General features: G+C 28.5%; 2 protein-coding genes across 4 annotated transcripts in view; both read right to left on the bottom strand.

Moving 5' to 3' along the window:
• LOC119606503 (tubulin alpha-3 chain) overlaps positions 1-9993 on the bottom strand; it is a 58451-nt gene extending 48458 nt beyond the window's left edge. The window contains exon 1 of the mRNA XM_037960035.1: positions 9740-9993. The gene's annotated coding sequence lies outside the window, so the exon portion shown is untranslated. The remainder of the gene's footprint in view (positions 1-9739) is intronic.
• Positions 9740-11914, bottom strand: LOC119606504. Of its 3 annotated transcripts, XR_005231650.1 has the most exons (5): positions 11785-11914; positions 11074-11679; positions 10634-10992; positions 10339-10423; positions 9740-10255 (listed from the first exon to the last, which is right to left on the bottom strand). XR_005231650.1 is itself a non-coding variant. In XM_037960036.1 (3 exons), the coding sequence occupies exons 1-2, from the start codon at positions 11684-11686 to the stop codon at positions 10661-10663; spliced, it is 945 nt and encodes a 314-aa protein (XP_037815964.1). In that variant the 5' UTR covers positions 11687-11902; the 3' UTR covers positions 10339-10423; positions 10634-10660. The 3 variants fall into 3 exon arrangements, 1 of the variants encoding a protein (XP_037815964.1); XR_005231649.1 differs by having other exon boundaries at positions 10064-10255; positions 11074-11901; XM_037960036.1 differs by lacking the exon at positions 9740-10255 and having other exon boundaries at positions 11074-11902.
• Between the last annotated feature and the right edge of the window lie 1995 nt (positions 11915-13909).

The raw sequence follows: 13909 nt of genomic DNA, 5'->3' as shown, positions 1-13909 counted from the left end.
TTTTGCAAAAAAAATATATTTCACACAAGTTTACAATTTGGGTGTGGTTACATCGGTTCGCCAGTTGGTAGTGTGCCTGTCAGTTTGAATGTTTAATGACATTTTACTATTTTTAAAATAACTTTTAAACAAATCAAGGAATTTGAAAATTTCTCATCTTATTTATCTAATATTCGTCAAACATTAGTTTTAGTTCTTACGTTACTAAAAATCTAACTCACACAGATGAAAGACTTTAGTATGACGCATGTTTTGTTTTGTAGTCAATGTTCTAAAAAACGAATTTTGGAGTCTTGTAGGAAATGAGCGAAATAATGTGCAATTTTTATTAAAATAAACAATATTTGACTAAAAAACGTTAGTGCTTTTTTACCCATTTTCAGTTAGAAAATTACGCTTTTTTACCCCTTTTTAATTTTTTTGCGCGCGTTTTGCTTGACCAATGTTGGCAACACTGTTTGTAAACTAATAAGTATACAGACAGGCTTAGACAAAGCGAGAATATGATTTTAATGTTTTTTATTTTTAAAAGTGTAAAGTGATAAATTTTGAATGTAATAATGATATGTTATTATATTAATGAAGTAAGATACAAGAGGATGATGGGAAAACATTGGTGGGTACATGAATGAATCTGTATATCGCTAATACGTAGGTTTAGCACTGTGAGGATTTGATGATATTCTTCTTTTTCGGATTATTCTAACCAATAAAAAAGGAGGTTATATAAATAGTAGTGTAAGGTGAAAACTGTAGTTTGTGTAGAAAAATGTTGAAACGGGCCAAATACAAATCATGTCTTCTGGGTTGATGGCTGCCCCTACTTAAGGTGGTATTAGAGTAAAATACATGTCTTCTAATACCACCTTTAGCAATTTATCGTTTATTATTATTTTACTTGCAATTAAACTTACATATGTTAATTAAGGCTGGAATTTATAGTTTATTAACGTTTTCTTTCAAACATTTCTTATGAAGTACTTAAATAACTATGAAAAATTAAATAATAACTACATCATGGACAAACTCTTGAAGAAAAGAGGCGTTAAAGTCTTATTCTCCAGATATAAGAATTTATCCCTGTTGCAAAATCTCTCTTGCCTATGCACTTCTATGAGAAAGCTAATAGAATGCCTATTAAAAGGTCTTCGCTTATAGGCCTATGAGTAGTACAGCTTCATAGAATTTAATTCTATTAAAAAACATTTAAATTTAAGCCAAATAAGTAGTAAGTCAGCTGAAAGAAGTCTTTATCGAGTGTTATAAGGGAGAATTTATACAACATAAATCTGAAGGATGGACTTTTTATACTAAAGACATTTATATTTATTTCTTATAGAGATAATATATACTATATATATCCCCTTCCGATCTAAAATGGAGTTATTTTAGTAAAGATATTTATTAAAACTTAAAAAAAACAATAATTTAAAACATCCCACTTTAAAAATTGAAAGTGGTTTCATTCCAAAAAAAAAGATCTTTTTACTTTATTCAAAAAACAAAAACACGGAAATAATTCCACTTTTGATGGGAATGAAATCATTTTACAGTCCTGTGCTTCGTTTCTGTAACTCTCGCATCGAGAAGTTTCTCGCATGAAACAGTGAAATTGAAGAAAAAACTATGTGAATTGAAACAAAATATCATTTCTCACATGCAAGTGTTTCTGTAAGAAAATTTTGTGAGAACTATCTGTCATTTATGTTTTTTGACTTAAGTTATTGGAAATTTGTGAGTAAAAGTGTTTCTGTAAGAAAATTTTGTGAGAAGTTTCTCACATGAACTGTCAAAAAAACTCACATTTTAAAACGGTGCGGAAAGGAAATTTTTAAGTAAATAAAATTTAATTTAAACATGAATTATATGAAACAATGAAAAAGTAATGTTATATTTATAATTATTTAAGATTAAAATAAATATTGTTCACTAATTTTTAGAAAATAGGAGGAATTTCGGATATACAGAAGCAAATGCTAAAAAAGTACGTGGACATAAACTTAGAATTTGCCAAGGGCAAATTTAGTGGGATAATTTTTCGAACAATTTTCATTTAATTTCTATATTTTTTGTTTATTTATTCTTCGTTTATAAATTTGTTCGCCAATTTTTGTTTTCTTCTTTTAATTTTTATGTTTTTGACAGCTGTTTTATTGGAAATTTCCAATAAAAACGTAATTCGTGCAGCCTCTTCTCACTTTAAGTTACAGAAACACTTTTTACTCACAAATCGAGAAACGATGGAATTTTTTGTTTCACACTTCTCGATGTGAGAACTTCTCACTCAAAGTTACAGAAACGGGGTACTGTACCCCGTTTACAGCTGTCAAAAACATAAAAATTAAAATAAGAAAACAAAAATTGCCGAACAAATTTATAAACGAAGAATAAATAAACAAAAAATATAGAAATTAAATGAAAATTGTTCGAAAAATTATCCCACTAAATTCGCCCTTGGCAAATATTTTGTTTCAATTCACATTGTTTTTTCTTCAATTTCACTGTTTCATGCGAGAAACTTCTCGATGCGAGAGTTACAGAAACGAGGCACAGTACCCCGTTTCTGTAACTTTTAGTGAGAAGTTCTCACATCGAGAAGTGTGAAACAAAAAATTCCATCGTTTCTCGATTTGTGAGTAAAAAGTGTTTCTGTAACTTAAAGTGAGAAGAGGCTACACGAATTACGTTTTTATTGGAAATTTCCAGTAAAACAGCTGTCAAAAATATAAAAATTAAAAGAAGAAAACGAACAAATTTATAAACGAAGAATAAATAAACAAAAAATATAGAAATTATATGAAAATTGTTCGAAAAATTATCCCACTAAATTCGTCTTTGCCAAATTCTAAGTTTACGCCCACGTACTTTTTTAGCATTTGCTTCTGTACATACGAAATTCCTCGTATTTTCTAAAAATTAGTGAACAATATTTATTTTAATCTTAATTATAAATATAACATTACTTTTTCATTATTTCATAGAATTCATGTTTAAATAATTTTTTTTTTTAATTAAAATTTTACTTTCCGAATTGGCAGATCGTTAAACATAGGGAAATATCATATTGTAAGGAATGAATATATCATATTGTATGTTTTGCATAGATTTTATGAAAATTTATGTAGGGGATAATAAATCGAAAGAAGAAATGTTCATTGTTTTTGCTTTTAAAAAAGTTCAAATATTTTTGAAAAATATGTTGCATAAATAATTTTAGAACTTAGATTTTAAACTTCTTTCAGAATTTTAACCAAATTTGATCACATTTTCTAAAAGAATACGTTGATCAAAGAAAGTTATACGCTTTGATAATAGCAATTGAAATAAATTTTTTCAGACATTTGGACTATAAAAGTGGGGTTTTATTTTACAGTATAAGTATGCAATCTTTACTTCAATGGTTCCGGTCGAATTTCGGCCGCGGGGCGAACTCTAGTTTCTTTAAAAAAGCAAATAAGGTACCGTTTTATTTTTCTTTTGTATACTACATGAAAAGAAGAATCTTTTTGTTACAGTTTAAAGTTGAAAACAACATGAAAAGAAGAATCTTTTTGTTTCAGTTTAAAGTTGATTTTTTGTAAGTGAAGTTGTGTTTTGTTAAAAAAGTTATTTTATTGCAAAAATTTAAAATAATTGGGGTAAATTTACTTCATATATTCTAGATTTAATACTGACAATTTCCTCTTGATTGTTTACAGGATCTGTAGAGGAAGATGGCCGAAAGTTTCAAAAGAAAATTAAGATTCATTTATCTTCGTTAAAATTGTTTAATTATATTTTTATTGAATTAACTATAATACATGTTTATTATTTGATGATAATTTTTAAATAAACTTGCATAATTTTAAAATAAATATAAAAAATATATATATTTTTTCTATAACAAAGTTGGAAGACATGGTACTTTAACTTACAAATGCAAATAGGGTTGTAATCTACATACATTACATTCTTATTTGCAAGCGTTTATAGGCGTCTCATTAACTTCGCTTAGAACTCCACACATTATGTAAGTGAAATTTTAATTTGTCTTAATGATATTGTGGATTACATTCGATGAGGTAGCCTAGGATACTTTTATGTTATATCTAAGTGGAAGAATAAGTGAAAGCATCAACACTGACTGCCACGAAATATCATTTAGATAAGCGAGTACATCATGAGTATTTTAAATCGTATGTCTTAAATTTCAAGTGAATTTCGGAAAGTGGACCTATACTATATAAATAGATACTTATGCTACCACAATTTTATCATTTATTGGATTTATTCTAAAATGTTTTATAATATATAAATAATAATATAGTCAGGGTGATGGTAGTACCCAAAGTATAACAAGTAGTCCGACTCTTTGACAGCAGTACCTAACTCTAAGCATGTGTTAGTGAAAAAGTACCTAACTCTAAATATGTGTTGGTAACAAAAATGTATATGTGTTGGTGCATTCCGAACACACAGAGTTTTATAAAAAATTACAATTTTAAATTTGTTTGTATTTTCAATACCAAAAATTTAACTCTGTTTGTAAAATAAAACTCAACAACAACAAAAATGAAATGTCAATAAATAGAAAAAAAATATTTTTTCCAGTTTAAGAAAATTAAACAATATTTTATGTGAAAAGTGCGATGAATCTATTTTAAAAAATTACAGATTTTTTGAGGATAGCTGAAATTTCGCGTACGATCCTTAAAAATGGTCAAAAAAGCAAGGTAAACTTTTGAGTGTTTTGACAAGTTTAAATCTCTCACAAGAGAGTTGAATTCACACGGAACTCGTGATGTGACAGATGTGACAGAGTAATTTCCTATATATGAGAGTCGGACTACTTGTTATACTTTGGTAGTACCTTTTTAAACCCTTCACCTTCGAGAGAAGGGTATATATAAGTTTGTCGGTCCGTTTGTAATTTCCAAAATATAATTTTCCGACCCTATAAAGTATATATATTCTGAATCCTTATAGATAGTGGAGTCAATTAAGCCATGTCCGTCTGTCTGTTGAAATCAGTTTTCTGAAGACCTCAGATATCTTCGGGATCCAAATCTTCAATAAATCTATCAGACATGCTTTAGAAAAGTTTTCTATTTAAAATCAGCAAAATCCGTCCATAATCAACGGAGATATAAGCAAAAATCCGAGACAACCTCTGAAAATTTCATAAAAAAGTCAATTTTTTTCATGCTTTGATAAATAAGCAACAAAAACACTGCTTATTCATTGCGTTGTGTATTTTGTTCTTTTTTTGAGTATTTCGTTTCGTATGTTTGGATCTCTGTTAGTTTTACTGCCTTGTGTATTTTGTATTTTTGTATGTTTATTTCGTTTAGTGTTGTTTTTGTTCATTTTGTTTTGCTATTGCTATAATAATGATATAGTCGGGAAAATGAAATAAATTTTAATTTTATAAAATTGATATTTTTTAAATATTTGTTTTCTTAGAGAATCCTTATATGGGGGGTAGGGCCAATTATGGACCGATCCTCATAAAATTTGGTAAAGAGATTTTGGTTCATATAAAACTTGTTTATGTCGAATTTCGTTGACATACGAATGTTTTAAACCAGCTATGACTGTTCACACTGTTTTTCGGGGGGCCACTTGTATGGGGGCTATGCGAAAACATGAACCGATTTGGTCCATATTCAATACCAAACAAACTGCATGAATAAAAATATTTGTAAAAAATTTCAGCTCCTTAGCTTTTCTTTCAGACTCTACCGTGCTTTCAACAGACAGACGGACGGACGGACATGGCTAGATCGTCTTAGAATTTAATAAGGACCCAGAATATATATACTTTTGTGGGTCTCTGACCAATATTTCGATATGTTACAAACGGAATGACAAAATCAATATACCCCCATCTTTTTTGATGGTGGGTATAAAAACGGAGTTTTTTATTTTCTACATAAAGAACAGATGTATATTGATAATATGAAGACATGAGATAAAAAATTGTCACTTTTTTTGTTCTTTCCTGGAATTCATGATATAAATCGTACAAGCGCAGCGAGCTCTCAATTGAGCTCTCTGGTTTATTTTCCAACACACGTACGTAACTTCCAAACTAAGAGAATGAGAGCTTGGAAGTTTTTTGATGGAGTTACACATAGAGAAATCTGTGTTGTTAAACATAAAGATAAGTTCTTGTTTTCCGAAAGTTATTTTTGCATATGAGAATGTTTGATATTTAATATTTATTTTAATTTTAAAATATCTCAAGAAAAATTTTCATTAAATACATAAAAAAATATATTTGAAAATTTTTTTCTGAGTAATTGTAAAAATAATGAGAATTTTAATAAAGGTGAATCAACGACATAAACTCCTAAACAAATGTAATATCCGCTACTATGTTAATTCTTAATATACAAGCCTATTTACAACATTATCCTGTAGATATTTTCAATTAATTGACATTTGTAGCACTGTATATGAGCGCAAAAGTTCTTGGAGTATATTTTTATACGCCTAACGATCCATTATTTGTTTCATTTTTTAAAATCTTCCATTATTTCTTTACTTTTATTTACATGGAGTATATATTAAGATTCATTTTGTATCTAAAATTGCAAATAAATGCATCTCCGAGAGCAATGTTAAAAAATAATAAGTCGTGTTTAAATTTTTTCAATCCTATTCATAAAAAATCCAGAAATTTTAATGTTTTTTTGTTATTTATAATACAGTACACTGTAAAGTAGTGAAGTCACTACACCAAAAACACTAAAAAATCTTACAAACTTTTCTTTCAGTGAATGGAATGCAAAAACACAAAGTGAAGTAGTGTTAGTGTGGAAAGAAAATTTTACGCTCTGCCGATGTGTGGTTTAAAACAAAGTATAACAATTCTGTAGGATTTTGTGAGTTAACTAAAAATCAAGTTAACTTTTTGATAACTTATTATGACTAGCTTCAAAGTAACTCAAAAATGATCGAGGAAGTGAACAAACATTTCAATAAAATTTTAAATAAAAAATAAAATAGAAACTCGTATCAAATTTGTCAAACAATTTGTATTGAAAAAATGAAATTATGAAAATGAAAATTTGTCTCAGCAATGAAAAATGAATTTATTATTATTAAATTAACATTTTCAGGAATATAAGACATAGATAATGGTGTATATAGGAAGGAAATGTTGCTGCATATTGAACGCATTTATAATCACTAACAATTTGTTAAAAATAGTATAAAAATATAAGAAAATTGCACAGGTAACTCACAGCTGATCTTTTATTTATGCACTAGAAGCTAACTCATCTTGAGGTAACTTCTGGTTAACTGAAACTGATGTATAGTGAGTGAGTACTGACTCGTTCCTATGACATCACATCGAAAAACTGAATAGTCTTTTATAAGCAAAATGGTTAGCTTTTGAGTCACCTCTGACTCATTTGTGGTTAACCATAAGTTAGTTTTAAGTTAACTCAAAATCCTACTGGGAAGTAGTCCGACTCTCACATATGGGAAATTACTCTCTCACATGTACGAGTGCCAGTGTTGTCAACTATTTTATACTAAAACGCGCCGTCCATTCACTCAAAACGCACTAAAAAGCGCTAAAATTATATTTTTACACAGCCTTAAAAAATATAGTATTTAGCTAAAATTAGTTTATTAAAAAAATTACTCCTTAATTGGAATTTTGATTCGGGAACGAAATTTAAAAAATTAAGGTTAATACAAATATGTTGGATTTTCCTATTCAATGACTAATTGCTATCATCGATCAAGATTTCAATAACTAAAGAGATTTTTTGAAATTCCCCATAATAAATTTTAATTTAACTCTTCATTTCCAAAAATACCAAGAGCCAAAACTTTGTGAAAAAACTGAAGTAATCGTCAAGTAATTGTTTCTTTCTCAGTGAAGTTATAAAAAAATAATGCTAAATTTTTGTGAATCAAACTTTGTGCGATCAAAATTATTTTTGTATTACTCACATTAAAATATCAATAGTTTTCACGAAATGCAATTTTAATTTTAAGTTCAAGTTAACCTAACTAAAATTAAGTTAATTTACAACTTTTTCCTTTTTTGACGTGAAAAACTTCCCTTGTTGTGAATTTTTATAGAATTTTCTGATCAATAAAAAGCTTTTACGATCAAAATCAACTGTTGTGGAATTTCTCGAAATCAATTTTCCCTTCGAAGGGAATGAAAATTTAAGAAGAAACAAATTTCAATTCTTTTGGCGAAAAAGGTGAATATTTTTTATTTTAGTTTTAAAGTTTTAAAATAACTCATCACACTAAAAGATCTTTGAATTACTCATAATATGGAAAGTTTAGAAAAAGGAACTTTAATAAATTTGTACGGCAGAGTACTGTCTAAAATTATTCCGTTTTATCTTTATTGTTAAACTAGAATAATTTTATGTTATTAAAAAGATTTTTCATTTCTTGAAAAAAGCGCTAATTTAGCGCCTTTTTCCAAAAAAGCGCTAAGAGGAAAAAATGCGACTTTTGGATTGTTAAAAGGCGCTAAATCTAGCGCCAAAAGAGCTAAATTGGCAACGCTGACGAGTGCCGTGTGAATACGGCTCTCTTGTGAGAAAATTAAACTTGTCAAAGCACTCAAATGTTCACCTTACTTTTTTGGCCACTTTAAGGCATCGTACGCGAAATTGCACTTATTCACAAAAAAACTGCATTTTTTTAAATAGTTTTCAAGCACTTTTTATTAAGAATTTTGTTTAATTTGCTTGAACTGGAAAAAAATATTTTTTTTTAATTATTGACATTTCATTTTTGTTGTTGTTGAACTTTATTTTACAAACAGAGTTTCAATTTTTGGTATTGAAAATTCAAACAAATTTAAAATTGTAATTTTTTATAAAACTCTGTGTCAAAGAATAATAAGAAGTTGGACTATGACATTGTTTTACAACAATAACATTTCCTTCTCTTCACAATTAATAAATATATTTTTCGGACTTAAAATCTCTTTTTATGCAAAAAAATAAGTTTATTTTAAATATTTTTTTCATTTTCAATACCAAAATATACAACTTTGTTTTGTCAATTTTAATTTCAACACACAAAAATTAATTGTCAAAAAAATTAAAAAAATATTTTTTTAGTTTGTGAAAAATAAAAATATTTCAGATTGTTAAATGCGATAAAATTGTGTAAAAAATTAAAAAATAGTTATGTGTTTGTGAAAAAACGTCGTTCAAGTCCTATTATCCCGGTATTTTCGCGAAAAAGTTTTGAAGTATTGTGAGAGAATTGAGTTCTCACAAGTGTGTTGAATTTACACAGAACTCGTCTGTGAAGAGAAGGAAATGTTATTGTTGTAAAACAATGTCATAGTCCAACTTCTTATTATTCTTTGGCATACGGTTTGATGGTGGGTATATTAAATTCGGCATAGCCGAATATAACACTCTTGCTTGTTAAGATATTAATTTTATTATTTTATTAAATATCACATATAGTAGTACCTAACTCCATACTTAACTCGTTTAAATAGATTCAAACCACCTTCAAAATTTAGAGTTCAATCCTTAATAGTGAAAAATAAAAAGATTTTTTATAAATTTTACTAACAAACGTTTATTAATAAACACAAATTGTTTAAAATATATGTACGTATGAATGTAATTTATGTTTTATCCTTTTTTGTAATATATAAATGTGTATAATATGTTTAATAATAAGCTTTTTACAACTATATTTATATTAAATAACACTACAATGATAAAGTGGGAGTAGCAGTAGAGGTACATACCGTATAATTTTCCAAGCCGGTTACATCAACATTTCAACAAATACCAAAAACCACAATTGGTTGCATTTACATATTGATCTAGTCTTTGCAGATATTTGGTAGGAGGATTACTTCTTCAAATCTGTAACTCAATAGTAATACTCAAATAAAAAAGAATTGATTAGTTTAATTTTAAACAAAATTTAAGAACGCATTATCTCGCGTTTATTTACAAACATTTTACCAATTATCATATGTACAGTAAGAAAACTGCAGTTGATGGATTTGTACATATGATAATATATACACGAAACAAATGATGATTGCAAGAAAAAGTGGTAGAAAAATTACGACATTCAAAAGCAATCGGAATATCGATTTAAATTCTATTAATATTTTGATCGATATCAAATACCGTAATTTGGGCTCTGTGTCATTGTTCTTACATTCTTCATTTGTTCAATTGAAACGATACATATTTTTGCTGCAAAAGTTGTAACGATTTTTGTTCCGTGATAGAAAAACTTAAACCGCTTGCTGTAAAAAGATTCAATTTAGTGTATCAGTTGTGAGGATATATCGTTTTATTGCTCACTCTTGGAGTTGTTGACAAAACCCACCTTGACTACTAGATGCTACATATTGTGCGAGCTTTACACCAGCGTCAAGCACTTTCCGCAGCATCGTTGATGATCCAAAATTAGCCTGAAATGGCGAAAGCAATATTTAGTAACCATTTCATTAAAAGCTTGGAAAAATGTTGAAAGCTAAAAACAAAATGTTTTTATCTCTAACTTCTACTCCCCTACTAAATAACTTACTTATTAATAACTTTAAATTAACTTAGATTATGAATAAACTTACAAGAAACAAAATGAATAATCAAATACTTAGGAATAAATAAAAACAACTAACCAAATGTGTATTTTTACAAAAAACTGTTTAAAACGTCTGGTCACTTAAAAGCTGAAGAGGTGGTGTTCGACACGATTGGTTCCAATTACTTGAACAGAATATTCCAATTTCTGATGAGTCTCCTTCAACATCGACATAATCACTAGTTTCACTATGTTCTTTAGGTGATTGAATAATATCCAATGCAGAACTCATCACATAACAGTGGTCATCGTTAACGCTTTGTATATCACTTTTTTCTTGCATAAGCGTTGATTCTGGCAAAATTAAGTTATCAATATGAACACCATTTACACCCCATATATCATCCCATGTTGTAGAGGTGGAGGGCAAGTTGTTATCTTTGTCACTATCTAAATCTGTGAAAAAGTCGGGAAAAGTAGAAAAATCAAATGATGAGAAATCACACAAAGAACTTTCTAGGGGTACAGTTACACTACCATCAGATGGACTATCAAACTGTATTGACAGCGCGTCGGCATCATTTAAATTACTGCTAAGGCTCGTTGTACTTCTCATGACGTTCTGAATTAAATCTGCATTGCTACTAGAGGTGGAATAAGGTGAACCGCTCGATTCAGGAATGCAACGAAAATTTAATGCATTCACAAGGTTTAATATATCAGTTCTATTAGAAAACAACCCTTCATAATATTTCTTTTCCTTTTCAAGGCGTTGAGCTATTTTTAGCTGTCGCTTAAGAGCTTTCACTAAAGCATGATTAGCTTTCCGAGCGAATTGTAACTCTTTCTCAATTGTTTCCAAATACGCCTTTTTCTTTCGTCTATTTTCTCTTGCCAATAAAGCATTGCGATTGTAGACGTTTGGATCAGGTCTTCTTGTAGGTAATCTTTTTTCTCCATTTCTTTTCTTTGAGGTTATGGAATTTGAACATTTTATTTCCAATACGTGATTTTTGGAAAATGAATCGTCATCGCTGTACTTTTTTAAATCCCAAGCGGATAATGATGATTCATTGTCTGTCTCATTTTCGCTCGAGCTGCTCATTAAATAATCTTCATTTTGTTCCAATAATTTTTTCAAGTCTTCCATTTTTATATTAATTTCGTAACGTTGCGGTTTTCAATCGAAAGCAATAAATAATAGAACTATTATTTTGTTCACCCTTCAAGAATGTTTTTTTACTTTACCTTTTATACAGTCAAATTGTTTTGTAAATTTTTTAAATTTGTTCAATCAATCTGCGTAAAACAAGAAAATGTATTCAGCACAGAAAGCAATATATTTTACTGTAAACGTTTAATAAAATAATAAAACGTAAATTATATATGGTTACTTGTTAGAATTAGGTAAAAAGTACTTGATAACCAATAAAGATGGTAGTACACAACACGCGTTGTAAGCGGCAACGCGTTATAGGCGTCTGTCAAAAAAAGTTGAAACAGTGTATTTTCATTTAACAAGTTACACATTGTAGTTTGTAACGCGTCTGCGCGAAAAGTTCAGCAACTTTTGACGCGTCGTCAGCTGATCAGGGTTGTATTTTGTTTTGTGTAGAATAAAATTAAATAAATTTCACCAACAATGAAAGAAAAATATTAGAAAATAAACAAAAATTTTAAATTTTGATTTTTAAAACGTAAAGGTCCAAACACATACAATACTTTGCGACGAACTGCGATGACAACTACGCAACGTAAAAAAAGAGATGCCCAATCGTTGCGCCGATAAAGTATGAAAAAATAATTAAATATATTTTAATAATATCCCAGCAAAAAAGTGTGGAAAAAGATGTAGAATTTTCATCACAACTAGTAACCCGAAGTGCTTAAAATTCAGGTGAAAAACCTATGAATTTTAGATTAGCGTGTCATTGGAGGGATGTTGTTCATTTTTGACAACTTTGTACTACATCTAATCCTATCTTTAGAAGCTGTAAAAATCCGATATTTGTATGTCAAAAATAAACTACATTCTTTCAATGAAACGCTTATGTAAATTTCATTGGTTTTTCATCAAAATTTGAAGTATGTACTTCGAATATGTTGTTTGTAGTGACATTTCCACATCTCTTTCCCCATTTTTTTACTGTATTTTCATTTGTAAGGATATGTTTGGTTCATACAAGCGAAAAGTATGCAATCGCATTTTTAGATGTGATTAAGATGTCGTTTGTAAAGTATGACATCAATTATTTTTTGCTGGAATAAAAAATTCAACATTTAATATAAAAAATATTTAATTTAAAAATGGTGTTTTTCACACGCACAAATCACAATTAAGCAGAACAAAAAGAACAAACAATATGTTTGTTTTTGTTTCCATTTTCTCTTTCTCTTCTGTTTCGTACGCCAAAGTTGAATATTTTTCAACTTTTGTACGTCGTGCACAAGTTTGACGTTTTGATTGTGACCGCTCTCATTTAAACACATACAGTAAACCCGAGCTGTCAGTCGCAGTTCGTCGTAAAGTATTGTATGTGTTTGGACCTTAAAGCTACGTTCGCAATGCTGGAGTACTCCACACCACAAAGTATATATACATACCCTGTGCTCCACACTCACACACACTTTTTCTTATAATAGAATTTCAAATTTGACTATCTTGTTTTAATCCACTCCAGAGTGTAGATTATTTTCAATCTGGAGTTAACATTTAAATGTTATAGTTAACATGACAAATGTTAAACATAAATTGACAATTAAATAAATTAAAAAAATATTTTTTCTATTTATTCAAACAAAACAGATAGGTACATACATATGTATGTATATGTATGTATGTATGTATGTATGTATGTATGTATGTATGTATGTATGTATGTATGTATGTATGTATGTATGTATGTATGTATGTATGTATGTATGTATGTATGTATGTATGTATGTATGTATGTATGTATGTATGTATGTATGTATGTATGTATGTATGTATGTATGTATGTATTGTATGTATGTATGTATGTAGTATGTATGTATGTATGTATGTATGTATGTATGTATGTATGTATGTATGTATGTATGTATGTATGTATGTATGTATGTATGTATGTATGTATGTATGTATGTATGTATGTATGTATGTATGTATGTATGTATGTATGTATGTATGTATGTAGTATGTATGTATGTATGTATGTATGTATGTATGTATGTATGTATGTATGTATGTATGTATGTATGTATGTATGTATGTATGTATGTATGTATGTATGTATGTATGTATGTATGTATGTAGTATGTATGTATGTATGTTGTATGTATGTATGTATGTATGTATGTATGTATGTATGTATGTATGTATGTATGTATGTAT

The sequence above is a fragment of the Lucilia sericata genome, unplaced genomic scaffold (genome assembly GCF_015586225.1).
Source record: "Lucilia sericata isolate MDLA Ls3-8-SP2 unplaced genomic scaffold, ASM1558622v1 Contig000595F_arrow, whole genome shotgun sequence".
In the NCBI taxonomy this organism is placed as follows: domain Eukaryota; kingdom Metazoa; phylum Arthropoda; class Insecta; order Diptera; family Calliphoridae; genus Lucilia; species Lucilia sericata.
This window is presented reverse-complemented; position numbering and strand designations above follow the sequence as displayed.

What these genes read in the sequence shown, in the direction of transcription:
- LOC119606504 (XM_037960036.1), bottom strand. Translation starts at nt 11,686, where the DNA reads ATGGAAGACTTGAAAAAATTATTGGAACAAAATGAAGATTATTTAATG. An exon ending in GTTTGATAGTCCATCTGATG is followed by an intron (nt 10,993 to 11,073) that starts GTAGTGTAACTG and finishes ACTTTTTCACAG; the next exon opens with ATTTAGATAGTGACAAAGAT.